The sequence below is a fragment of the Leuresthes tenuis genome, unplaced genomic scaffold, assembly GCF_036924035.1.
Source record: "Leuresthes tenuis unplaced genomic scaffold, fLeuTen1.0.hap1 SCAF_6, whole genome shotgun sequence".
Lineage (NCBI taxonomy): Eukaryota > Metazoa > Chordata > Actinopteri > Atheriniformes > Atherinopsidae > Leuresthes > Leuresthes tenuis.
The window spans coordinates 4,816,081-4,844,063 of record NW_027325360.1 but is presented as its reverse complement, the minus strand read 5'-3'; the positions used below and the strand labels follow the sequence as shown (position 1 = coordinate 4,844,063).

Below are 27,983 nucleotides of genomic sequence, written 5' to 3'. Positions count from 1 at the left end.
TCAAATCGTATCGAATCGCTGGCTGAATGCCGTGTATCGTATCATGAGATTAATGCATCACTACATGCCAAACACAGATTTCTATTAAATATTACAACAAACTGCAACCTGTGAGACCTAAGTAAAAGAAAACAACACCAGCACAAAGTCATGAACTTTTTATTGTTTATAAGTCATTTCTGCACAAATATACCAAGCAAAAAATTAGTTAACTATATAGAGATGGAAACAGGTCCAACTCGAATCTTCTATAAATTTAGGTGATACTAGCTTTGTTACAATATAATCCTTTGTTAGAATCACTAAAAAGGAAGGGGGGAAAGCTCAGGGAGGTTAACTGTGTGCATAGCTTATAACCACCTCCAGAAGAAAAGAAAATATTTAAATAAATGCTTCAAAAGAATACAAAATGGTGTTGTGATGTAAACCCAAATTCAGACTAAACGTTTAGTGGTTCATCCCCAGAAGTGAGAATAACTAACCATGTGATTATTAATTAAATTAGCTGCAACAGGATTGCGTAAAGACAAGTGATAGAACTTATATCACGAGCTGGAAGCAGCCAGCATGGTGTGAGGATATGAAGCAACGGAGGAGAAAACTGCAGCCTCACCAGACTGACAACCCATAAAATCAAAATGACCAATAAAGAGGCTTAAAATCTGATTTTTCTGTTTAAGACAAGGGAAATGTTTGGGTTTTTTTGCTACTGAAGTAACAGAAAATTAAATGATGGGTTAAGTATGTGTTTGGTTTTAAACCGAGTGCCACTTCTCTGTAAAAAAAAAAAACACCAAAATCAAACTAACAGAAGTTATCCAGAGACAAGGAGGCATCTGCAAATGACCTGTTAAGTTCCACTAAAATCAAACGATTCCATGAGAAGGAGAAGCAGAAAATCTGGTGGAACCAAAAAGTCTGGTTATCTGAAAAGTTCCCGTCAACGTACTGATAATTTAATCTCTGCATCTGTTTTTAAGCTTCTGACAGAATAAAGTGAATCATTCTTCTCTTCTTCAGGTGAAGACATTTGCAGAGCAACAGAAAACCTGCTTGTAAAACGACCAAACTAGCAAAAGTCCAGGCAGCTGGTTGCAAAATTTTCCCTCATTTGGAGCCGTCAGTGCTCCAGACTCCTCATTTTTCCTGTTACAGTGGTATTTGTTCATCTGAGGATGGCCTCAAAGAAAAAAAAAACAGTCTGACTCCAAGTAAACATCAGTGTAAACACCAACAACCCTGGGAGCATGCATGCCGTTTGTCCACTAGGGGGCAACAGGAACTTCTACGGCCACAAGTGCTGCAGAAACCAAATCCTGCAGCTGCCCCCAGTAAAACCAGAACAGTTAGTACATAACAGTATGGTTTCTCAGCTAACCGCATGTTTAGCTGGCTGAGGAGCGAGCAGAGCTGATTTCTTCTGATTATTCCATCATGAAGATGGAGCAACAGAGCAGGAACAGCTCAAAATGTAAGCATGAAATGAGTATCAGTTTCACATGGAAGCAGAGACAAAAAGGAACGAAACAAACACAGAACGTTTCTCTTCTCACCATCACAGTTTTCAGGGTGTGTTAGGGTCATTCCAGAGAAACTTTACAGGCACAAAGTGGTTCTGTTGAGGTGCCCCGTTCAACGGGGAACGACGACTCTGCTCAGTGTTTTTCTGAACTCTTAATCACATTAACGTGAGGTCTTCAGTGGGAGTTAACACACCTTAAATGCAGCTGCTTTTGTTGTGCTACACACATGTAAACTGCACAGGAAGGTAAGTTTTACTTGTTTGGATGTCCATCAGGTCATAAATGTTAACAAATCCAAGCCAGCAGGATTATTCTTAACATTTTGAAGCAACAAGGACGTGTCGGATTACTTCTGCTAAGAAAATCTCTACTTTGAAGTATGACACTTTGGCTGATTTACGCCTCCAATAAACTCAAGTTGCTGCAAAGTATGAGGCCATTTGGGGGAGGGGGAGGAACAGGTTCTGCAGGGGTGATGGAAACATTTTAAAACAGAAAATGGAAATCATAAATTAGTGTGCGTGTTAATGTTGCCAAGAAAGGCAACAAAGACTACAGAAAATAACACGTGAAAATTGTGATAGAAGACACAAAGTTGCTCTAGAAATCTTAAAAGCTGTGCTAACACTGGAGCTACAAACTTTACATTCAGCCTAAAATGTGTTTCACAGACTGAATCTGGAATAAGACGGATAGAAATTAAATTTAGGAGCTACTGACAGCAGGAAAAAGCTAAACTAATTTGGTTTGGTGACACAGTGACTCAGTTTAAACTTTCACTGATGTCTCTGTTTGGACCGATGTGTGTGTTTTTTAATTCGGTGCACAAAGCAGCACTGTGATGAGTGGTCAACACAGTGTGTGCACACAGTTCATTTATTATGGAACTGCTGCATAAAAGCATACGGGGAAAAAAAATCATTTAAAAAAAAATCAAGGCAGCACTTAATGAACCAATTTAAACTCTCTTTTACTTTGCATGATCGCAATCTGCTTCAATCGACACAGTGTTGGCATTAAGCCGCAGTTAGAACAAAACACTGGGGACACAAAAGATCGACCTCGTGAAATCCAAACCTCCTTGTTACTGCAGCACAGTCACAACTGAGGAGGAATATTTTGTGCACTGGCGCTTTCACTCAGAGTCAACATCACAGAAACAGACAGAGTGCAGACAAGTACTGCAACAAACTTCACATAAAGTGCAAACTGACAAGGTTTTCCTCTCATGGCGTCAGACCAGCTGATGCTCGAGTAAAACCAGTGGGACAGAAGACGAGACGATCCACCCGCTGCCCAGTTTAATGGCTCTCTATCACCACAGGCTCGTAGCCGCCAGCAGAAACCCTGAAAGGATGCACACAAACAGGGACAGTTTATGCACTGAGTGTACTTACAGGTTGTTAATGAGGGAGATGTTCAGGTTGAACACCAGCGTAGGACAGATTAAATCTAAAGCTTTAAGATATCTAAACAAATGAGACGCCTCAGTATTCAGAGAGTAGACTCATGGAGCAAACTCAAGGGCAGAATTTGACGTCCGAATATAAACTAACCACATCTTTCCTCTGCTGCTCTTCATTAATGTGATGTGGCGCACAAGCAGTATGTGGCTTTGTTCTGGGATCAATTCCTTATTCCTTCCACTAAATGACTTTAACTGCTGTCAGTCCAAGCTGAGTACAGTCAACATTCTCTAAAAAGAGGGAAGCGAGAGAGTAGAACGTCTGAAATTATGTCTGCTTACACGAGCAGAACTCATTCTGTAAAACTGTAAAGTGAAAGTGGCGTGGAGATAAGAGGAAGTGAGAGTGACACACAGACACAGATAGAAACAAAGAGAAGGAAGTGACACAGACACAGAAAGTGACAGTTAGCCGGTCTTCTAACCTGTTTCCCAGCCTGATGCCGCTGAGCGCAGTGGTTCCATCTCTGCTGACGAACAGACGAAGGTTACTGTCTGAAAGCCAAACACATGAAGACAGTCAGCAGCAGCTGCGGGGAACCAGCAGGCGGTAGCACAGGCAAGATAAACTGACAGAGCACAAAGGTGGAGGAATGCTCCGTCCACAGATGATGCAGCAGCTCCAGACATGGTCCTGCTTTAAGATATTAACAACACGCCATCGCATGGAGACATTCAGAGTAAACAAATGAGACTAAACAGCTTCGCCTGCAAGAAGCTCCGACAGCTTTAAATCAAAGGTGTGTCCACGCTATAAACTGTAAGTTCCTGAGCAAAAACCGAATAGACGATGGCTTTATCTGAGAATGCATCATTAGATAAAGTCATAACTTATCTTTTGAAAAGAACCAAAAAGAGAACGTGATTTCTGACACGTGAATAAACCAGGCAGCGCAGTGACACCAGAGGGTGGTGGTACAGGCTACCTTGGTAGTGGTTTTTCTTCAGTAATCATCCTAACCTGAAACGGCTGGTCGGTCATGTGACTTTATTATTTACCAGCTCAGACCAGAGCCGGTTGAGTCACGTCATTTTGTACTTTTGTCAGGTCTGACAGTTCACATGGTTGCTTCCATTCTCTCAAATGTGCATCAAGTCTTCCTCAAAGCAGGTAAAAACCTGCCTGAAGTGAGTGTGACTTAGTGGAAGTTCTTCTGATTTCCAGTTTCCATTCACCTTTTCTTTTTCTCGTCCTCTCAGTGCATCTGAACATACGCTAAAAAAGAGCTGTTATAACCAATAAACAGCCACTGTGCTGTGATTGGTCAGCTCTAACGAGGCGAGGAGTTTAACATGTCTAACAGATTCATCTCAGGATATGTATGATGGGTTTGCATGTCTCCTGTCCTCTCCTTGATGGCTTCACCACGCAGAACTCCTGACCGATTGTGACCTTAAAGCTGGATTCAATGAGAATTAAAGTTATCTGGCAAGGTCACGAGTACAAACATATTCCTGTAAAAAGAGATGGCTTTGCTAAAATCTGCCGAATATTAGGTTGCTGTACCTTTAATAAGTGTTACAGAAGAGTTTGTGGGTTCAGAGAGTTTGACATTTCAACATGATGACTCTTGCAACTGAAGCCCTCAGTGTTCACATGAGCAAAGATTAAAGCTGTGATGCAATCACCACTTCGACTTTACTTTGCCACCTGTTGTTGGAACGGACTTGTCAGATCACGCATAGATTTACTCTGTCAACGGCAGGTCAGTTTCCACAGTGACGACAGTCCTGCTGTACCTTCAGTGTTGTTGATATCTGCAAAGTTTTGACTTTGGACGATTTTCTCCACGATGTCGTCAGCATCCATGCGGGTGTCATTTACCCAGGAGGGGTGACTCTCCACTGAGTCCTGCTTCCTCCTAAAATACAGCCAACCAGAAATGGTAAGCGTTACGTCCTCATCCCATCAGTCTAAGTTAGCAATCCCAAGACAAGAACAGTGATGATGCAATACCACGTCTGTACCTAGAAGGCCTGTTCGGGGGCAAAACAGGCCGTGGGGGTCGAGGGGGTCTTTCTGGACGCCCAGCGTCCTTGTCGCCCTCTGGGAATGTGTCAGCGGTGAAACCCAGGCCGCCGGAAGCGCTGCTTCCTGTGGAAGTGTTCCTGCGATGCGTGAGGTCTGACAGGCTGGAGGAGCAGGAGTGCTCAGTGCTGTAGCCTGCAGGAGGGCGGGGACACAAGAAGACGTCAGACGAGACGTCGCAAAGACTGCGTTCCATTTTAAATCAATAATAGCAGTGGAGAACAAGAGGAGGAACGTGAAAGAGTAACTTTACTCAAGTGTAAAAGGTCAAATCTGAATCCAAAGTGCAGAACTATCTCATGTCATGTTTTCAACAACAACTTGGGAATCTTGTACCTGAGATTTTGCTGTGCTGGCTGGCGTAGCTGGAGTTACGAGAGTGACCAGACTGGAAGACTTCTGCAGAGCCGGACTGGTTCTGAGTCACCTCAGATTCCTCCAGGAGACCTGAAGGTACCAGAAGAAGCAAACCGTTAACTCATACTCCTCATCTGTGTGTACTGTGAGGCTAAACACTCAGACATCAGCCGGTCTTTGTTTACTTCCAGATATGCAGGACGACTCTGACTCACAGGAGCTGCCATTCACAACCATGTCCTGCATGCTGTCGTGCAAACCAACGTGTCAAAATTAACTGCTTTGTAAACACCTTTAATGCTGCTGATGAATAAAGCTGGAAGACTCACACCAAATCTGTCCATCCTGTGCAAATCATTCAGTCTGAGCCAATCTGACAAACTTTGGCGGCTTTGCCAGCATCAAAGCAGACTGGTTCAGAGAGCCACTTTCAACTTTCTAATTTCCTCAATAATGAGGGCAGAGGTCCAAGTGAAAGAAGCAGTGAAAAAACAAAACATAACCTAATCTGTTCTCAGTGTCCTTCCAGAATATAAATCTTTAAACTGAAATCAGATCTGTCCAAGACTTGTACCCGAGCTGACGATGGAAGGCCGAGGCTTTGACGCACGCCCCAGAGACACCCCACCAGCCGGCGCTGTTCCCTCAGCTGTTCCCTCCCCCTTACAGTCCAGCTGCAGGGTGTGTTCTCGTCCTGGGATGGAGATGAATTTTGCTGTACTTGGAGGCCTGAAGGGGGAAAAGAGCAAAACACATTTCATCAGTCTGGAACAGATTAAACAAGCAGAAGAGCAGCTCTGCTTAGTTTGGCAAGTTCAGATAAGATTCTCTTTATTGACCGAAGGAAAAAATGAGTCACTGTGGGCACAAAGGACAGAGGAGCACAAAGATTACATGCGATTAGAAATGTGATTACAAGGTATAAATATACAATTTATACTTTATCCCTCAAAAAATATCTGTGGACTCTAAAGTGTTGTAAAGAAAACTGCTGCCAGACAGAAGAAGATTCAGGTCTTTATTCAGTCAAAATGTTTACAGATTCTGTGTTTAAAGTGTGTGCAAAGTCCAAATTACTCTGACATAAGTGCAGATTTGGTTTTACTCACGTTTTGAAACATGGATCTCCGGACAGAAGAGTCATTCCAATGATCACCTTTAAGATACAAGGCGGAAAAACAGTTACTATCGTCCAAGAAATGACAAAGTTGCCTTTTGTTTCATGTGGAAAACATCCGACTCTTTTACATCTCAAAGTCAAACAGAGGCCACGGCACAGATGATGTCATGTGTTTTCTGCCCAATAAAACAGAAAAAAAAACAATGTGGTACAATAAAATGACTGCATAGGTTTTTGTAGTTTTGAAATAAAGAAAGCTCAAAAAACTGTTGTTTGCTGGAACAAACCCAAAGTAAAGTCTCATTTAGCCCACTGATGTACGAGTTAAACACATCTGCTCGGTGTGAAATCTTCTAAACTAAATGCGAGTGTCTTTGTGTTCATGATCTCTGGGTGGCGCTGTGGAGCTCCTGAACCCCTCCCCGTATAAACAGAACATTCTTCGCCCACAGAGGGCTTTGGATCCAGAGCTAGATAATGTTTTCAAACAGCCTGTTCAAACTACCTTTTTAAGGAAACAAAATACTCATCCATAGTTTACGACTGTCCCCACAAACATGGAGCCATATTCTAACTGTGACAATTTTGCATAACTTTACTCTTTGATCGATTAACTATTCATTTTAGCTCTAGATAAAGTAGGGCCTTTTCATTGTCATGTTGTGAGGAAATTGTGTCATAATTAACTTATGTTAAGATGATTAGTTGCTCAGTGGTTTATTAATCAAACTTGCGTTTCTTGGGGCTTTTGACTGTTGGAGGGACAACATGAGACATTAGTTAGGCTCTGGAATTCTGCACTGTGTCTTTAACACAGGGATGTCCTCGAGGGCCGCTGTCCTGCAGGTTTGAGATGTTTCCCTGCTTCAACACACCTGATTAAGATCAATGCATCATTAGCAGGTTTGTGCAGACCTTGTGCAGGTTGGAGCTTTTTTGTGTAAGATTGTCAACGAAGCGTTTTTGACTATTCGAGGAAAAGAGCCAAACATATTTTGGATTCCGACATGTTCGCTGTTTTTCAACATTTAACAAATCTGTGGATTGTCAAAGAAAGCAATCGTGAGCTGGAATGCTCCTCAGACTAACATGTTATCTGCCATGCCTGCAATCTACAACAGGACAGCAAAGTTAAACCGAACTCAAGTAACCAGACCGGCCTGTAACGCCATCATGCTCATCGGAGCTGCTGAATAGACGGGTTTACAGACGACCTAAGAGCTCCTTTTGCTTTTTTAAAGTGGTACAACCCGTCTAACTTAAGCCTCGTCTGGGTGCTGTGAAGCTAGAAGTTCTGTTCTGACTGAGAAACTAAAACAGCAGTCTTCATGGATTTTCCACAATGAAAAACTTTCTTCAGACTACATTTCTAAAGTTGCACTTCTCCTTGCCTTCAGGATGGAATTGTCCTGTCGAGTGTTCTTGGTGTCGTATCCCTCCAGCAGACAGCAACGCACCGTGGAGCCAGAACCTGCAAACTCCGCCATGTTGAGGTCTGTGAAGCCCAGCTGTGGGTGGAGAGCAGTTTAAACAGAGTTAATTCTAGAGCCGCTAATGAAAGGTTTCACTGCTCTTTATTTTAGGCACATATTCAGAAAGGAGGGACACCCATCATTTAGCACACGAGCAATTTGGCATCATTAACGTCACAAGCTTTTGAAGTTTTAGTGTATGACAGGGTGCAAAACCACCCGTCAGTGCTAACACCCGTCAGACCAGAGTGGAACCTGTGTTTTTAAAGCTGCTGAGACGAAACGTTTCCAGAAACAGCTGCAGGTACCTCAGCCAGACTGCATGTACAGGTCCACATACAGCAGAGTGGCTGCTGATTTCACTTGAAGTCTGGAACACTTATCAGAGCGATAATTAGAGTTAGAGCCCTTTACATCAGCTGGGAGGATGCCACATTACGTAAGTTATGGGCCAAGTGTGGATAAAATCACTTATAATCTTTAATCAATACACGAGGGAGTCGTTCAACACATTATCTGACTGAGAAATTACATTTTGGACGCGTTCCTTAGACCAACATGCTTACATGCTTTTTAGAAGTCATCACAATTCCTTTTTTATCTAACTTTATGAGAATACACCAAAGAGACTTTAAGTGACCTCATCGAACAGGGACACATCAAAGGAGAGAGGACGCCAGACACTGTCCAAGCCCCCAAAGACTAAAAATCAACCTGATGAGTGAGTTTGTGGAGCAGTTGTACGTGAGCAGGGAGAGTTTAGCTCATCACCGTGTGATTTCAGTTGTCTGCACCCGCTTTTATGAGCGAAGGTTTTAACTATTAAATACAGACTTCTCACATTAAATTAAAAGAAAATCCCTTCAAACTACCCTCATCGTGCTGAAAGCTGTGGACACCTAAAATGGCCGTTAAACTCGCTGAGAAATCAGTATGGAAACAGATGTTGAAGGCTTATTCTTACAAAGACTGCTGCCCAATTAAATGGATATGATGTGATATGATATGCATCTTTACACCAATAATCATGCATCACCTTGGTTTTGGAGTTATGAGACATTAATAAGGGCGAATCTGCTCCATCTTCACCATGAATCTAACTGGAGGCATGATTCAGTGAAATTCTGTTCTGTCACAGGCATAATGGTTAAAGAATGTGACACTTGCAGCACATTTAGAGATCTCTGACCCCTGAAGTGCAGGTCAGGAATCTCTGAATTCCAACGCTGTCCCAGATTACTCTGACGAGAACCTACACATCTTTACCATTAAAGCTTAAAGCTTCTTTCCAGGTGGTGACGGCCCTTTGTCTCAACTCTGTTTGTGTTATTCTAAATCAACCCCACGGCTCTCTATGCCAAAGGTTTCCCTTTCTTCAGGGAAGCTCCTATTTTCATAGGTGTGCATTTAAGGAAACCAACTTCTAAGGAGGGAAGCAGGGTATATTTAACTCAAGGAAATCTAAATGGAGAAAGAGCAAAAACAGAGGAAACAGTTCCTGTCAGGCAACAGCGTCCAGGGATCAACGTGAGTTTATGTTCACGAGGGGTTTGACCTTGTAGCTCCACTCATGAGATGTGACTCATCCGTTAGGAGCCGTTACAGTTACGGTTTGAGAGGTGTTGGCAGGATGTTTTCGCAGATTTCAGGCAAAAGTGAGCGCAGGTTTTTGATTCATGTCTGCAGTCAGCTGGACTCCGGCTCGTCAAAGCACTTGGAGAAATGCTAATATTTACATGAAGTGGCTTTAAGGTTTACAGAAACTGACAAGCTCATCTGTAACGGTTCTATATGTTTATAACTGGGAGAGCAACAGGAGACACAAGCCCTTACCTTCGTATACGCTTTCCCTCCTTTGAGTTCCTGAAGAGAAACACAGGAAGAAGGTGAGGAAACCAGTGATATAAGTCTTTATTACAGAAGCCTCTGATCACACAGGTGAAATTACAGGGCGGGACCACACTCATGCACTGCTGAGGCAGCGCTCACGTGGGTTTTTACACCAGGTGCTTTTTATGTTAACTAACTTATTAAATAGTTTTGTAGAGCTTACAATCATAGAAAGAGGAAAATCTCAATGAGCAGGATGTGAAAAGTTAGCTTTTTCTCTCAGAGTGCAAAAAGAACGGTTAACTCAGTACATCTGATTTAAACTTAGCCTAATTTGTGACAGCTCGCTCCCTTTAGGCACTCAAAAAATGGAAATCTTGAAAAATATTGAGGACAAAGAGAGGACGGCACAGCTCACAGGGGTTTTAACTTTGAACAACAAACCAAATCCAGATCTGCATCCAGTCGTTTAATCTTTTAATAATTATTACTTTTATTTAGCCGAGGAGGAAGTGTGCGTTCTGCTCTCTTTTTGATCTTTCACCAAAGTGAAGGGAGCTTTTCTTATAGTAGAATTATTACTCAGATATTACAGTTTTCAATAAAAGAGCAAAAAAATGTCTTGAAAAGGTAGTTTGGTGTGATTGTCAAGGGCCTCTGTCCTGCTGCTGCAGAGTAGGAGACAGACGACTCCGGCTGAGCCAAATATAGTGTTGGTGTGGGAAGAATATCACATACAAGTAATGACATCCTTGAAAAGTATACTGACAATGTTTGACTTGCTGTGACTCCAGTAAACTTGGCCTCATCCACTGTTTGTATTCCAGCTGCCCATAAGCTAAAATCCTCTTCTACAACCAATCTCTCTTTTCACAACAGCTCGGTGTGTAAATACAGACCATGGATGAGTAATACCACCATCATTCTTTGGGTAAAAGCCGTCCTTCTTACCGGCACACAGTGGCAGCATGCGAGAGGACACTTTGGGAGTCGTACCTTTCTGACTGACACCCTGCAGATGGATGGATCCAGGACTCCAGTGTGGGGGTTGGCGCTCATTTTCGACACAAAGGTAAACCTCTTCCTCCAGCGGACACAGTTCTCCTGGACCTCCTCTCTGTACCAATAAAAAACAAGGGCACGGAAATCTCTGAATCACATGAACGGTACATTTCTCAATCTCTCTCCATATCTGCCAAGTCTTTAACTCTTGACTTACAGACTTTGGCCAGTAATAAAACATGAGTCAAGTTATTAAAATTCTGAGGCAATCATGGCAACAATAGTACTGAAGCAGCAACAACCCACAGTCGATACCTTTACTTTGAATTACTTTCTTTTCTGGCTTCACAACATGATATTTTTTCAGTCAACTCTGTCTAACAGCCTCATGACCAGTGTGTCCACCGAGGATTAAATCCAGAGCCTCAATGAGAAAACGTGTCATGAGTAAGTTTTTCCAACTGGATTACAGAGCTGGCTGCCATAGCTGCTGCTTCTTTAAAAATAAAAAATGAAAATAAAAAGATCTTCTGGATGATTTTGGACGTGAGCAGAATTTTGTTTGAGGGTAGCAATCTTTTCTCAACAAGAGGACTACTTGATCCGCAAAGGAAGCTAATAATAGAGCAGCACACATTGACTTGTGAGAAACGCCAGTGGGTAACTTTTACAGAGCCATACATCCTGGTTAACATATGAGAAGAGGAGAACAGTTGGAAGAGGGGTCCATGTCACCGATCTGTTTGCTCATTAACACACGATATGATCAACATTCACTGTAACAGCTCATCTTTGTGGTATGCAACTGCATGCTCCTCAGTGATGTGATGTGTTGCCAAAATAACATTTGTGTGAAAATTGGATTTTCTGCTGCCTGATGAGGCATCTGTAGAATCAGACACCAAAACGATTTCCATTTAGAGAATGTTATATGGATTCTTAGTCATTTGTACATCTCATCTTTATCACTTAAGGTCATCACAGAGCGGAATCAGTTCTGAACAACGCTCACAAAATAAAAAAAAAAAGAGCACTTTGTGTTAAACTAATGCTAAACACAAAGTCCAGCTGTAGCTAATGGGAGTGCATTAGTATGTATAAAGTATTTCCAAAAAAAACCCAAAGGGTTTGGCAGATCCAAAGTACTGAGTAATTGTCTGGATACACCGCTTATATTTTCATATTCTGCTTCCAAGCAGCCAGACCTTTTTGTAATCTTTAAAAGTGGCCTTGAGTAATAGTTTCTCAGGCTTGCTGAAGGTCACTCAAAGTTTTCAACATTACTCAAGCAGTGTGGGATCATCTTGACAGAGAACAGAACAAAAGGCAGCCGACATCCAAAGAAGAGCTTTGGGATGTCCTTCAAGAAGCCTGGAGAACTATTCCTGAAGACTCCTTAAAGAAATGACAGAAAGCTCGTCTCAGAGGGTTCAGGCTGTGCTGGAGAATAAAGGAGCTCAGACCAAATATTGACTTTTAATCTCGTTAGAATTGTACAAATTCTGTTTTTGTCTTATAAAGTTCTGCACCTCAATTCTCTAGCAATATACAAAAAAAAATTGGGGGTAGATCAAGACCTTTAATAAAAACTTCAGTTATTGTTTCTCTAGACAAGATATCTGCATTTTAATGGAAATCTGTGTTATAGCTGTTAAGGCACCACACTGAAAACATCAAATATAAAGTCAGTAGGGATGAGAATTGGTGAGATTTTTACGATTTCAATTCCATTTTCGATTCTGCTTAAAGATTCGGTTCTTTATCAGTTCCCTTATCGATTCTCATTTGGCAAAAAAAAGGACAACAAACAGGTCAATTAGCATCAACTTTGTTTAGTTTAGAAGTAACATGAGTCATGACCTTACAAACCCAACAATGAGGTTTTAAGAGGCCCACAACTTAGGGCTCCTTGATGGGGTGCCAGGGGTTCCCCAAAAAAATAAATGTTTTGAAAATAAACATAAAATTTTAATAAAAATAGAATTATTCTTCTGTAGAAATGAACAAAATACTACATAAATCATTCTGTGGCAATTCCACAAAATTTTTCTAACAGAAATTAAAATTCTCCTTTAAAATAAGGAAGTCTCATCTCTTTCGGTGAAAGGAGAAGCTCGAGGTAGACGTGAACTGGAGGTAAATCTAAATGTAATGCATGAGAAGGCATTAATTTAACGTTAACCGTTACTAATAGCAGGTTTTACAATGAGGCAAATGGCGCTAACATGATAGCCAGTGTTTGTTAGTTACCAGCAGTATTAGCCGAGGACAGCATTAGCCGAGGCCATGCTAACGTTGCTGCTGCTGGGTTGAGATTCGCTAACGTCAGTCCGGAGCGGATCGAAAACGCGATATTCATCAATAGTTATTGCATGCTGTGCGAATGTTTCTGCTTTGATGAAATATCCACTTTGCCCTGTTGCCGTCGTGAAGTGTAACCAAACTTTCGAGCGTATGTGCCGCTTGGGCGCCATGTTGACTGCTGGCTGCAAGCTACGCAACGTGCGTGGTGACGTCATTCGCGCCCACTGGAATCGCAAGGGAATCGTTCGCAAAATTGGCAAACGAATCAACACTGGGGGGAACCGGTTCTTGAATCTTACGATAATTCAGTAAATATTTGTTGAGATGCATCAACTCAGACAAAAGTCTGAACATCCATGAATATACAAATTCTTCAGTGTGAGCAGAAGTCACCCATCTGCGTTGTTTAAAGTAATTGTCAGCATCCAGAACTAAAACTAAATGTCCTGCAAATTTAAGGGAAACGAGAATATATGCAAACAAACATGTTTTTCTCAGAAGCATCATCCACTGTTTAGGATGAACACTCTCTGGCACGCCTCAGGTGCTGGTACAAATTGTTATGAAGCTGTGTTGATGTCACAATTATCTGTGAGCATGATCAGAACTTAACGGTGCATTAACTGCTTCAGATGAACACCGATCTGGTCAAGTATGTGCGACTGATGCTTACCAGGATCACCAAATTAGCCCTGTCCATCGTGGAAAAATGACAGATCCTGTGAATATCTGTCAGGACCGTCAGGACCCATTGGAGGAGCAAACTTCCCGTTTAATAAATCATTGTAATGGGACCTTTGTTTTTTGTAGTGCAGAGGCCTATGTACACCATGTCTCTGTTTCTTATTGAATCTTCAAACATAAACACAAAATCGGTGGTCTTCTTTTTAAAGAGTAGTTCCAAAACCACCAGCAGAGTAACAAACCAAAGCGCCAACATCCTGAAATACACCTGGAGACGATCTGGACAACAGCTCAGATCTCTCTGCTTTTGATGCCAGTACTCGATTAGATGGACCCAGTGTTTACCTTTTCTTTTTCTACTGTGAAAAGGGACATTTTTAGATGGTAACATTTTATTTTAACCGAGCTTAAAAGTTTGTCAGCTGGAAAAGATTCAAAAACATTCATTAATGTGCTATTGTGTATGGAGGAATAGGAGCTGTCAGCCTCTAAATATATGAAAAAGACTTCTTTTGATTTACTTCCAGATGGGGACATAATAAGTATTCTTCAAAGTGGAACATGAATAGACTGACTTTACAAGTTTGTTCTGAAGTGTGAAGAACAGCAGGGTCTTTCTGTGCATGCAAAAGACATCCTGGTCCAAGAGAGAGGTTTTCAGTTTGGCGGTAAACAGAACTATACACGCAAAATTCAACCAGACATGAAGTCAGCTTCAAACTCTATGAAGGAGTAGTGAGTTTTCAATTTGCCCAAGCAAACAGTGCTGTGGTTGTCTTGCCTCAAGTAGTCCTTCTCAAAGGTTTAGAGAAAGGAAAAACTCTGAGCCGATACAATCTGTTTATTCTGTGATCATTTCAACAATTTGATTCTTCTCTGAATACATGAGGCAGTCTGAGTTAGCGCTTATAAACAAAAGACACCAATGACCCAACGACACACACGATAAAGTGCACACCAACAGCAGCTGCTCCTCACATTCCCCTCCCCCAGTCATGTTGTTCACCATGTGCCAGTTTATTTCTTCCATCTTCTCTGTTCTTTAAACAAAATAAAAGCTCCTTTTCAAAGTTGACACATGTTAAAAACATCTGAGGCAAAACTGAGCTGCTGACACTTTGCTTTGGTGAGAGCACTTTGGTTGATGAAAAATGGGGTTTTACTTGTAAACCATACTGGCATTTGTGATTTTTTTTTTTAAACTTGTACTTTGTGCACATTTAGGGTAAACTGAGTCCCAGTTATTGTTCTTCACAGCCTGGCAGCCAGCTGCAGAGGAATGACACTGAAACCTGACTGGGTGCAGGGTTACTTTTGTCTCCAGTTTCTCTCCATTAGTTGCTTATGGAGCTAAAATGATGTCCCAATCTCTCAAAGACCCAACTGCTAAAGGCCCAGATGATCGCTGTCATTGACACAGTTTGTTGGCAGCAGCTCATCAAATGAGGTTTTCCCCATATGATGTCATATCAAAGTCAGCCAGTGAAACTTGTTCCATGAGACTTTTGGAGCACATAATCTGAACTGTGCCATCATTCTTTGTTATTGCTGTTTGTTCTCAATCTGTTCAACTGAAATTAATCTAAAGTGGATATGACTGTTAAAAAAAAAAGAAAAAAAGAAAAGAAATGATGGTACAATGATGAGAATTCAGAGTAAAAATCCACAAATAAATCTCCCAAATCTTTGAATTTAACCTAAAAGTCATCTTTATCAACTGAAAATGTTTAAGACGATGTTTGTTAATCCATCTATCCCAGACTGAGATTCGAACACACACTCGGCTCTTATCAGGACCCCCACGCTTTTGGTGCTCCAGCGTGTAAGGTGGAGTGTTCCCAAACCACATTCCTCAGTCCAGATGGCTTTGTTCAGGCTCCATGGAAACCTCGCACTGAAATCCAACAACGAGCTGCCAGCAGCTCAGAGGATGAGACGACGCTCACACCAAGCCTCTATTTTTCAGCTTCAGACGTTTATATAAGCCCTCTGCCATTTGTTTCTAATCTCAGCCGCCACCTTTGAATGTCCTCTGCTCAGGGCTTTTATGCTTTTAATGCCAGAGGAGGCCGGGGTGAAACATTAACCAGGAATTCTGTAGTTTTAACTTGGTTCTGCTCCTACTGACGTTTATTATTCCCACCCTGACTTTGGCCTCTCACTTGTGCCTCAGATGTCAGCTATTTTGCAATCAGTAAGCTTCAGGAAGTCATGCTGTTTCACATAAGTTAAAATAAATCTCCAGCTTTACAAATCCCCTGTATGTGAACCCTGAAAGCAGAATGCAGCAGGTGGCATCAAAAGAAAAAAGTTGCTACGTCACACAGCAAAGGTTGCATGTTTAACACAGTTCTCCAGCCTCGCTGAATGTCTCAGAGTTTCCAGTCCAGTCCTTGCACCTGATCATTTTCTGAGAAATGAACACTGTCCTATGACTCATTCAAGCCTTAAACAAAGTCATCTAACTCAAGGGATGAACCTGTGTTGCACATAAAAAAAAAAAAAAACACTTAGCAAAGCACCAATTTCAAAATTGTGTCTACAGGCACTTTGTTACCAGCAGCCCGTCACAGAGACATTTGTTCCCATTTCTTTAGTTGCATCTATAAAAATAAAATGATAAAAATAACAGTTTAGATAGAGATAAAACAGTATTTTTACACCAACAAGGTGATTCATAAAGAGCTACAAGATGAAAACCTGGGCTATCTCAGCTGGGTGTGCAGTGTGTCCTAAAAGTGTCTGAAGGCCTAAAAAGTATCTACAGCAGATGAAAAAGTATCTGAAAGTCATGTCTTAGGAAGGCTGTATGAAGGGTGGCTGCCCAGAAGCCAGTCTTAAATTTAGAGTTTAATGAATTTGAATTGGATTATATTTGGCTTTATCTTTGAAGTACCTTGAGATGATATTAGCATGATTTGCCGCCATATAAATAAAACCGAATTGAATTAAGGAAGGGAAACAGGGAGAAAAGGCTGAGATATGCCAGATGACACAAGAAGTGGACTGAAAATCAGTGGCAACAGGTCTTATGGAGGGATGAATCCTCCCCAGAGCCCGGACCTCAACATTATTGAAGCAGTGTGGGATCATCTGACAGAGAACGGAACAAAAGGCAGCCCACATCCAAAGAAGAGCTTTGGGATGTCCTTCAAGAAGCCTGGAGAACTGTTCCTGAAGACTCCTTAAAGAAATGACAGAAAGCTTGTCTCACAGGGTTCTGTTGGAGAATAAATATTCCCTTTCAAGCTGCTAAGAACTGTACAAACTCTGTTTTATGCACTGTATTTCCTGCTTTTGCGTGGTTCTGTATACTGTAGTAATTGTAGCACAACTGGAAAACATTGAGAGAACTACATTCGCCAAAATTATAGCTTCCTCTATTCTGGGCTCTTTAGTTCTCCATCTTCTCCCATATCAGCACTGCAGAGAGCACAGCTTAGAATTAGTCAAGTTAAACAAGGCTGGACTCTAAATAAAACAGGCTCCTGGATCATTTTTGCCACTTTGGGTGGATCCTCTAATCAGAGATTCCTGTTTTTACATCCGGGCTTGTCCGGTTTGTCAGGCCTTTGTGTAAACTGTGTCGTTATCAACACTAAAGGCGCAGAAAGAGGAATGCTCAACTGCTTTAGAGAAAACAATGCTGAGTAAAACATCATCTGTTTGACTAGTAAAAAGTCAAATCCAGCAACGTAAAGCAAGATGCAGTGACAGGAGACAGACACTGGAGCTGCAGCTGAACAGATAAACAGACCTGCAAAAGAACCCGAACACAAAGGCCGTCGTTGTGCCTGTCCTCTTCCATGTGTTTGTCCCGCAGGCGATCCTTTCATCACGTAGTACAGTTGAACCAAATGGATGTATTTTTAACAGAAAACGACCAAACATAATTTCCGACAGCTGAAACCTGAGCGAATCCTGATGTTTCCCCTGAACAAATTACCCTGAGGATAAAGTAGCAGCAGCTCAGGAAGAGGTTGGATTTCTGCACAGGAACATGGGAACCTTCACCTACAAAGGAAACCGAAAATACTCATCATAAAAAGGACTGACAGCACAGCAAAAGTCTGCATGCAATCATTAACTGCACCTAATTAAAGAGGCCAAATGTCAGAGGTGGGTCGAGCCAACAAGAAATAAGCATTCCCTTCACTGCAATATCCAGGATAAATCAGGAGGTTATGTGAAAGAGGCTCAGGAAGAGAGAATTTAAGACAACAAAAACTAAATAAATAAAACAAACCCCCCCCCCCCCAATAATATAAAAAACTTCAGACAACGTAATTCAGGAGCAAGCAGGAGGAAGAAAAGGTTATCGAGGTTTCATTTGGGAGGAGAAACAAAGGATGTAAAGTAAGTCTTCAGTTTATTTCTGTGGACTCAGAGTGGGACACGGGAGGAAAATGAGTCATCTGACGTGCCACAAGTGTGCCCAGCTGGACCAGAAAGGAAGTTCTATCCCGACATGTGGACCTCCGATAAGTTTACCGGGAAACTTCATCAAATAGATGCAATATTGGAAGGTGTTGGTCCCCTCTGGGAATTTAAGACATTACTTTATCAAATTCTTTGTCCCCTCATCATGACTTTAAGGCATTTTAAGGTTATGGTTTTTCGGTTTTGAGAGTTCTTAACGTCTTCATTTGCCAACTACTTGACGTTCTTTCCCTGTTACAACGTGCCCGACGTGGGCAGGGCACAGCTGAATAACATTGGTCTCTGTGAGGTTTTTCCTGAAGGCAAACTTCTTTCTCGCTCTGCAATGGGCAGTTTTCCATGTTTCCAGGTTTTTCTTTGCATAGTTTCTTCTCCATTAACAACTAGTTTCCTTGTGCAAGTGAAATGACTGTCATTCCACAACAACAAGGGAAGTAGTCAGAACTTTCTGTGGCACCAGCGTCGGCCGCTCGGTCCAGTTGTGGAGCCACTCTTTAAAAGTCCTGCTTGAGTTATGAGGGGAAAATGAGCTCAAACTTAAAGCAAACAAAAAAAATTTCCTGCATGATTAGGCGGAGAAAGATAAACTAAAACTCCGCCTGAAAGACTGAAATGTAAACAAGCCGTACGTGACGTTTGTTGCCCTCACTGGACCCCAGCATGTGATGACTTAACATGTCAGCAGTGCAGCAGTATGGGATCTTATCTCTCATCCGGGCTGTTCCTAAAGGCCACGGCTGCAGGAGAAACACAAACAGTGGCCCTGCAGGGTCAGGTCGTATCAAGGGCTCGGCTAAGCAGAGGAGCAGAGGAGCAGAGTGCTGAGGAAGCACACGGATCCTGAAGAGGGGCGTGACGCCATAGCAGGTGAGAAGTCGTGAGGATGTTCCTGCACCCACAAAGTCACAAGGTCCATCTGTGACCATTACACAACCTAATGTACCATCAAAGAGACCGTGAACAGAACATCCTCTCTTCTTCCTGTTTAATTGGTGTGTCATTTCATCCAAACATTACAGTAAGAAAATCCCCTTTAATGTGCCAGTGTTCCTGGAAAAGGTTTTAAATTAGTTGCCACAAAAAGCAACGACACAATAGGCATCCATAGGAAGTGCATGTGATACAAGACATGTGACTATACTCCGTTTACTCACTGCGACCAGAAAAGCCAGTGAGCAGCAAAAAGGCTCAAAAACACTGAAACCAATGTCCAACGTGGTGAAGAGTGCAGAAAGATGGACTGGATCTTTCTTCAAAAGTAAAGAGAAAAGAGCCACGTGTCATTTACACAAAGAACTGGAAACCAGGCTTGGAAACATCCATCTGCAGTAAACTAAAGTTCTGGGGACACATTTCTGAGTAAAAAACATTATCAGCAACCATAGAAGTGGGAAGCTATTTAGCATGTCCCGTTTATAGTGCGTTCTTCCATTTGATGGGAAGTTTATTGGATGGTTAAATCCCTCCTGTGTAATCTCGCTCCACTGGTTCACAAGTCCAACGTTTTCTAAATGTTAGAAATCGAGGGGTCGACAGGAAAAAAGCTTCTTAAAAACAACCATTAAGGAGCAAAAAGTGTGCCTCCAAAGCACTTTTACACACAAGCAGAATGTTGATTTGGGCCCTTTTCACCACTGATAAATCCCCCCTTTAAGCATGACCACACATCCAGACTTTTATTTACCATCAGCTTTAAGGTACTTACAAACATCAGGAATCAGATGTTTTAGAAGGTCACAAAGATCCCAGCTGACACTAACAGCCTTTAATTGAAGATGATATCGATTTTAACACTCCCAATCCCGTAAGTAGCAGCAGCAGCCATGTTTTTCCACTCAGGGGCCATCAGTTTAATCGTTTTAGGCTCGTGTAGACAGAGCACTGACGTAGATGTATACCCTGGATTTAATGAACTTTAGAGGCTGTAGGAAATAAAAATGCATTCATTTCAAACATAGATGCTCGTCACATCAACATTCTGCACCACAATCCCTCTGAATGTCATGAACGCATGTTCATGCCTGTGCAAAACTGGCAAACATACAGTGATGTATTAGAGTATTAGTGAGTATTAGCCACATTAGATAATTGGTTGATGCATCGGTGCACAGCTACTGTGCTGCGTCATCATGCTGCAACTGTTACCACCATCATTTGGATAAATGACTGTTTAAATATAAAAAATATTTTTTAAAAAGCTCAAAGAGCCAATTTAATTTATTTAAATTTATTTAATTTATTTATTTACCAAGTATTTTTTGGTGGAATAAATTGAAAAAAAGAATTGTTTTCTTATATTTGAGAAGCTGAAACCAGTGAATGTTTTGCTTAAAATGTTTTAGATTTGTAATAAATGTACAAATCAGTGCTTTATAATGCTTTCAACTTACAGTAAATTCACTCTTAGGCACAGCGCGACACAGGTCAGCAGATAAAGAGCTGTGACATTTAGTTTAGTTGTCCGAACTTAATTACAACATAACCACACGAGGAGGATCATTCAAGCCATCATTTTGAATAATAATCATCTCTATTTCCATGTTGTTTACCACTGTTGAAGGGTTTGGTTGCCACTTCTTTTCAGGACCTCTGGTGCGATTTAATCTCTACATTTTACATTTTAAACAAAAATAGTCCAGTGAACGGAGGTAATTGCAAATAATTCCCATGATAACTAATCACCAACTATAACTTCCTGATCATACAGCCCTTGTGGATGACATGAAGAAGTAAATATTTTTAAAGTGAGCATCTCAACCACTTAATGAAATCTGTTTAAATCAAATCAGAGGACAAAAAAAGGTCAGCCTTTCAGAGAGAAGCTCAAACAATCAATTTCACAGGAAATCCCCTGTGTGGGGGGGTTCATTTTGATTACCTGGTCAGATACCAACGGACCAATCTCCAAAACACTCCACTCACCTTCCCTCACATCCCACCAAAATGCTAACGGTTGGAAAAGTTGGATGAAAACAGGAAACAGCTGTTTCAGCGGTTCGTCCCAGTCGATTTCTCGCTCCCTGGGCTTCTTCCTGCCCTTCTACGCGTCCCTCGTCTCACAGGCCAAAGGACCGATACCTTTTCTGAGCTGAACACAAATGAGCACAAAAGCACTCCAGGGATGGCTTCCCGTCTGTGTTTTCTCTTGAAACCCCACCGCCGTCCCTGAAGATTCACCCATGGCAACCCTCACAGGGCTGCAGCCTTTGTGCCTAAACTCACCTGAACTGTGATAAAACAGAAGGTGCAAAGTTAATCCGGCACAGAAGAGGCGTACATGTCAGAAGAGGTGAAACAGATTTTCTGTCTTTCATTCTGATGAAGGGAAAAAGAAACAGACCAAACCAGATGTAGCCATATTCAGCTGGTTATTACAGCGGCTGAAGGTAAAAGGATGTAAATGTGAAGATTCGCTTTAAACTTTCTACAAAGCCATTTACAACACATCAAACAAGTCAAATGCTGGTTATGTCGACGGCAGTTAGTTAGGAAGTTCTGCCAACTCCCCCCAAAGGTTCATGGTGCCTTTAAGGGTCCTCAGAACCTGAGAAATGGTGCCAGGAAAGACGGACGCGACCAGTGAACACACCCCAACCACATGATGATTCTGAATCAGCAACATACAGGTATACAAAGCTAGAGCCAGTAAACACATTAGTAACACTCAATAATCACTTGTAATGTTCTTAACCATAATATTCCATCAACTAGTACTGTTAACAGCAAAGTAACGGTGTGTCCGTACCAGTTTAACAGAAATCATTTTGGGACTTTAAAGCATCCTCACCGACAGTAAGAGCTGGCAAAATGACCCAAGCACAAGGTCCATTTAACAGCTGCTTCTGTCATAAAGATTTCAGACTCAGACTTCCTTTTTTCCCTGATCTTTTAGAAGGAGAAGTGTGCAGCCGAAGGTGTCAAACAGCAGAGAACAACTCCAAAGCAAACCCAGCCACAACAGAAAAATTAACCCCATTTGGAGCCCTTCAAGCGTTACGTGGAGGATTTTAGGCAATAATTGGGATTTATTCCCCAGAAGAAACGACTTTGAGTGAGTGTGTTTGCTTCCGGCTGTAGGCAGGCGTTTACGTGCACTAACATGCAGAACCTTTAAAGCCTGACCAGCATTACGGGCTTTAAACATGTAAAGACAGATTTAGTTTTTGTCTGTTTACATCTTTTGTTCAGCACAGATGTTAACATTGAACTTTAAAATAATTCAGCTCCACACTGTTGTCCCTTAGAAGGACCTTATCAGTCATTTGTTTTATAGTTAATCTGAATTTTTCACTCCTCCTTGTTGCTTCAATGAATTCAAATGGTGGCAACAGTGTTTTCTGAATCCTCTGTGGGAGCTGCCATGAAGACACTGGCCTTTCAAGTCAGCTGATCATGTGAAGTAATGGAACAAAGCAGAACAAAATCTCTCCACGTTGTCCCTCCATGTCAACCTGGAAGCTTTGCTCAGGTTTCACCTCTTCCACAGCTTTTCTTCACTTTCAGAAAACACATATCAACCTCTGAACTCTGTCCCTCCCTCCTCTAACTGCTCCAACATTCCTCTTCTTTATTAACCTTTAAATACAGAAATCCCCTACATCTCCTCGCCTTGGCGCCCATTTCCAGCCCTGTCAGACACGATAACGGCAGAGTCGGAGGAACACTCCATCGCACCCACCGTCTGACAGCTACGGTTGTTTTCAGATAGCTTAAAACTGGCCTCATGCAGTGTTGAAATAATAACTGTAAACACTAAAAGGGAAATGCAGCCGATAAAGCCTGGCAGCACTGAAGGTTTTCTGCCAGATAAAGATGGAGACCATCTGGTTTCCAAAGCTGCAGAGTGAAAACACATTCCCAACCGGCTGGATGTGGTGGAGCCTCTCCAGCACTGATCCACTCCCCGATAGTTACAGTTGGGACATTTTCACTTGAGGAAATCTTATCATTATTTGAGTTCTTATAAAACAGCCCTTTTAGACATTTATATGCATCTCTATGCAGAGGCAGAACCTAAAGCCTGAAATAATGTGTGCTCATACGAAAAGATACAACACGAAACATCACAGGAAAGTTCTTTAAAGGCCTATTCTGGGTCTCTGGGGGTTGACTGCACTGCTTCAGATTTGCAATGGACTGATGACTCGTCCTGGGTGTACACTGCCTCTCGCTCAGGACGGCTGGGGCAGGCGCCAGCATCCCACCACCCTGAATCACATTAAGCGGGTAGAAAATGGATGGATGGACGTTTCTTGTTAAATTGTAAAAACAAAGAACCTTTTTGTCTCAAACATGACTCATCAGAAAGTAGACAGGACATTTTTTATCCTGGTCTACCTTTCAGACTGACTATCAGGAGACGATACTTAAAGCTGTCGTCTGAGGTGAAAAACAGAAATAATGAAGATTTAATCGTGCATTTTTGCTTTCACTCCTCTTCTTAGCTTGGAGGACAGACCTATGAAACCCTCTTTAAACCACCGTGAGGCCAGTTTACAGCAACAATAGCACCGCATGGAAAGAAAAGCAGCCCCTTTGTGCCTTTCAGTGGCACCAATCTGGCAGAGCAGCAGGTGTATCAACCGAGGGGGCAAAAAGAAAGGCCGTCTGGCAGAAGAGCTGCACAAACCACAGCAGACATTCAGGTTCCAGCCGAGGTCACGGACTCATTTATTTACAGTGGGACATTCTTCACCATTAAACAATACGCTTAAAAAAAATTATGATTGGTAGCAAGACAACTGGTGTTGGAAAGATATTTTGTAACCAATGACCAGTCTTTGGCAATCTAATAAGCCTCTGTGATTATGGATTGTGTAGTTAAACTTCCTGGACTGTAATCATTGGTACATGAAATAACAATAAGGGGCGTGAATGCTTCCAAGGATCATGATTTACAAAAAACAACTTTGACTGCCTGGTAAAATGTCATTTAGCAAGCATTTTCAGAAAAAAAACTAAATGTGAAAGGATGCCACACTTCTGGGAAAATGATCCCGTAACCATAGTAACACTCATTACTATGTTTAGATCGCGCCATAAAAGGCTGCGGCAATAACATCTTATATTGGTTTGGCTGCAGAACTTTCCAGTATTGTGCAGTTCACATCCTGACGAGTCAATTCCTGAGAACACTCACAACAGCGCAGATTAGAAGTTGCCTTTAGACTCGCTGCAGCCGTGCGAGTTCATGACGCACAGTAACTACAAACTGAGACTCTGCAAAGCCCTGACCGGCGCAGAGTGCCAAAAGTGATGAGGAATACGCTCTCCTGGTTTTTTTCCTGCAGCAGCAGAGATATCAGAGGGGGATGACACTGATGGCGGATTTCAGACGGGCCAGACAGAACTTGCCCTTGTGTGCTGATCAGAGAACTAGATTGTCACATTTGCTGCATGTGACTTTCTGCGTTTCCAGTCAGACTCTTAGCCAAACAGGACTTTGAGAGGGTTTTCATGTGAGGCAGCACGATCCGCTGGATAAGCCCGCTGTTAATTCCCCCACTGTTCCCAACCTACAGCAAGACAAGGCCCCGTACAAAGGCCACGTTTGTCAGATGTGTGACATAACCCTAATCTCAGTACGAAGCAGAGGGAGCCTCCCTGTGCTGTCGCGCTCTGCTCTGAAAGGGCCTTGTTTTCAGTCCTACAGATGATAACTGAGATGGGAGGGAGGGAATCTGAGCCGTTATATAACCATCAGAGAGGAGAGGCCTTAAACATCACCGCTGACAGGGAGGGAGGGACATTATGGTTTGTTGCTTCCCAGCAGACTGGACCCTTATTATGACAAATAAACATTTATACAAGAGCGGCAATCTTTCAGAAAACAGACAAAAACAGCGGGCTGTGAGCAGAGCGTCGGCGGGCAGAACACCACAATGTGTTTGTATCACAACGCACCAACCTACAGCCTGTTACTCAGTCATTGCTGTCAGATGATGATGATGTCAGACCCATAATGCAAAGTCACTGCATTTACTTTAGATGGAAAATAACCCAACAACTAACTATCAGGGCTTTTCTGTGCAAGACGTTTGCAGCACGATGGTAAACAATCCAAAAATCTTCACCAAAGTCCAGTTTGAAACACATTTTCATGTTAAAAAAGGGGCCAAACACATGTCAGCACCATGTGGTTCAGAGTCATGAACATCAATGTTAACGCCTGCTGGACACAGAATTAGATTTGTGTTTTTCTGTCTGAGGGATCCTGTTTGTCCTGAGTTCTTAGCCTCACACAGTTACCAAAAAGCACATTAAAAAGGTCAATTTGTAGCAATAATAATAATAATGTTCAGTAGCTGCAGGCCTGAACACGTACTCCACACAAGCTGGAACATTTGGTCTCTGATCACCGAGGTCAGCGAGATTATCTCTGCCTCGCAGAAGTCCCAAACGGCTTTTTCCTCTGTGATGAAAGGTAAAAAAAACGGAAACATCTGCTCACAAGAAAGCTAATCAAGATGGTTCCAATCTGTAACTGTGTTTATGTTTTCCCCCTCCTGAGATCCTCACACGCTCTCTGAACTGGGACGATGCTACGTGCGCACATGCAAAACGTCCCCCACGTACACATCTGTCAGCTTTCAAGCTCCACGGGCCTGTTTGAACACGACAAGGTGAGGAAACGTCATCACAAAAGCCGAGACGTGTCAAACCCTCAAAGCGGGGCTTCTTTTATCTAACAGTGCTGAGATCAGGAATAAAACCGGGAAAAATCCACGAGTTAGGAGCAGTTCAGAGATTCCCCCGTCAATAAAACAGGCTGACAGTATAACGCCTGGAGTTGTTTTACACTGTGGTTAGTTTGCTGGGACAGAGTCGGTGGGAGAAGGCAGCGGGATGGTCTCTGTAGGCGTTCAGGGGTTCGAAAAAGAGAAGAAAAAAGGTTTGTGAACAAGGAAGGAAGCGCTCGGTCGATTTTTGCTCCCAACGTGGAACACAAAGGTTATTCAGCGGCACTTCTGGGTGCTAAAAGTATCATTTAAAAAACGCTCTGTGTGTGGTTAAAACCCGGGGAACTGACATGTGATGTGTCTTTTAAGGAAATTAAATCTTATCTTGAAAAACCAAAGGCACGGAGGGGGAAAGAGATTACATCTGTTGATGTCAGAAACTGTTGAGAGGAAAACATTAAGTTGTGTGGCGTGAGAGGAGATGAAAAGCCCAAAAAGAGTCCGAGAGTCACCCTGACCATCGAGTTAATCTGATCCTGAGGTCCACTGACAGCTCGTGTTGTGTTTAGTCTGGTAGTGCAGGAGAGGAGAGGTGCCAGTGTGGCACAGAAACACAGCAACACCCTGTTTAAATGTGACTCAGAGAAAATTAAGCAATTAGAGCAGCAAAAGAAAACTTCAGAGTAACAAAACACAAGGAGACTTTGTACCAAGCCGCAGACTTCTTTATCTGTGGGGACTTTTGAGCTATGAAATAGTCAAAACTAGTCACCGAAAGCATTAAAATGTCCCTGCAAGATACACATTATGAAGCATTTCATCACAAAATGGACAATTTTAGAACCCACGTGCACTAACAGCAAAAAAAGCCAAGTAAAGTTGGTGAAGTCCACTGTAAAGCTTCAGAAATGCACTTTACCCTCCTGCAAGTGCATGTTAATGACGTGCAACCTCCAACTAACAGTGAAAGTCAGCAGGAGACTCATTCAGTGTGTGTGTAGTTGTATTTCAGGGTGCTTTGAGCGTTTTTACCTGGAAGAAGTAGCAGCAAAATCTCCATCCAGCAGCCGGAGCTTACAGAACAGAACTCCGTTGACAAAAGGCACCGCGCTGAGCTCCTCCAGGGTCAGATGGGTCTGAAACTTGAATTTCTTCTTCTTTGCGAAAAAAGCCATAATTTAATTACGTCCACTCCCCCCAAAAAGAAAAAAACTAATTCTAACAGAGGAACGAAAGAGCAGACGAGGCTAAATTGAATGTTTTAGTGAGTGTTTTCACGCGAACTCCGTTTGTTCAGACGTGATTCAGCACCGAAATCTGCAAACAAACAAAGTTTTTCGGTTAAAAACGAGCAGAAATGAGGAGCCGCTGTGAACGCAGGAGGCTGGAAAGCAGAAGAAGACTAACCTGGCGACATTTCGGGTTGTGTGGGTCTCACCAGCAGCGGTTCAACGACATAAAAAGGGATTCACTCCCTTTTCTTTACGGTACCGAGAGGAGGAACTTTGTTGGCAGCATTAAGCTGAATTACTTTGTCATCTGACTTCCGGTTAGTACCTTTCAAAATAAAGCCAATAGAGCACAATTATGACAGAATTTTTTTTTTAAATGCATTCCAGTAGAGTGCTTCAATAATGTTGAGGTCCGGGCTCTGGGGAGGATTCATCCCTCCATAAGACCTGTTGCCACTGATTTTCTGTCCACTTCTTGTGTCATTTGGCATAGCTCAGCCTTTTCTCCCTGTTTCCCTTCCTTAAGAACGGCTTCTTGACAGCCACCCTTCCATGGAGACCATTTCTGATGAGGCTTGGGCCAACAGTAGATGGATCAGCTGAAGGTCCAGATGCATCTCTCAGGTCCTGTGTCAGGTCTTTGCTGGATTTTTTTTTTTTTATGTTTTAAGGACACTCTGCACACAAATCCTGGGATATACCAAGTTTTCATTTAATAGCGCTTTGGAAATCCCCTTTTTTTGTAACAAAAATGCCAATTCTATGACATCCAACTGTGTTAATTTGGCATTTTTGTGGATGTAACATTTGTCTGAGAGTCTATTAACGACAAAGTACCTAAAAATT

General features: G+C 42.2%; 1 protein-coding gene across 1 annotated transcript; it reads right to left on the bottom strand.

Annotated features, from left to right (window-relative positions):
- Positions 1 to 150: 150 nt before the first annotated feature.
- On the bottom strand, positions 151 to 27,415 carry eeig1a (estrogen-induced osteoclastogenesis regulator 1a). Its single transcript, XM_072387280.1, has 12 exons — positions 27,313 to 27,415; positions 26,938 to 27,222; positions 10,793 to 10,913; positions 9,800 to 9,829; positions 7,886 to 8,002; positions 6,484 to 6,530; positions 5,949 to 6,103; positions 5,354 to 5,464; positions 4,957 to 5,152; positions 4,729 to 4,850; positions 3,414 to 3,483; positions 151 to 2,870 (listed from the first exon to the last, which is right to left on the bottom strand). Exons 2-12 carry the CDS (start codon positions 27,078 to 27,080, stop codon positions 2,825 to 2,827), a joined length of 1,158 nt encoding a protein of 385 aa, XP_072243381.1. The 5' UTR covers positions 27,081 to 27,222; positions 27,313 to 27,415; the 3' UTR covers positions 151 to 2,824.
- Between the last annotated feature and the right edge of the window lie 568 nt (positions 27,416 to 27,983).

Bases quoted from the DNA above. Each gene is read 5' to 3' on its own strand.
- eeig1a (XM_072387280.1), bottom strand. From the start codon at position 27,080: ATGGCTTTTTTCGCAAAGAAGAAGAAATTCAAGTTTCAGACCCATCTG. The intron at 8,003-9,799 runs GTAAGGGCTTGT...CTCCACCCACAG, and splicing joins GAGGGAAAGCGTATACGAAG to CTGGGCTTCACAGACCTCAA. The intron at 6,104-6,483 runs GTGAGTAAAACC...TTCCCCCTTCAG, and splicing joins GGAGATCCATGTTTCAAAAC to GCCTCCAAGTACAGCAAAAT.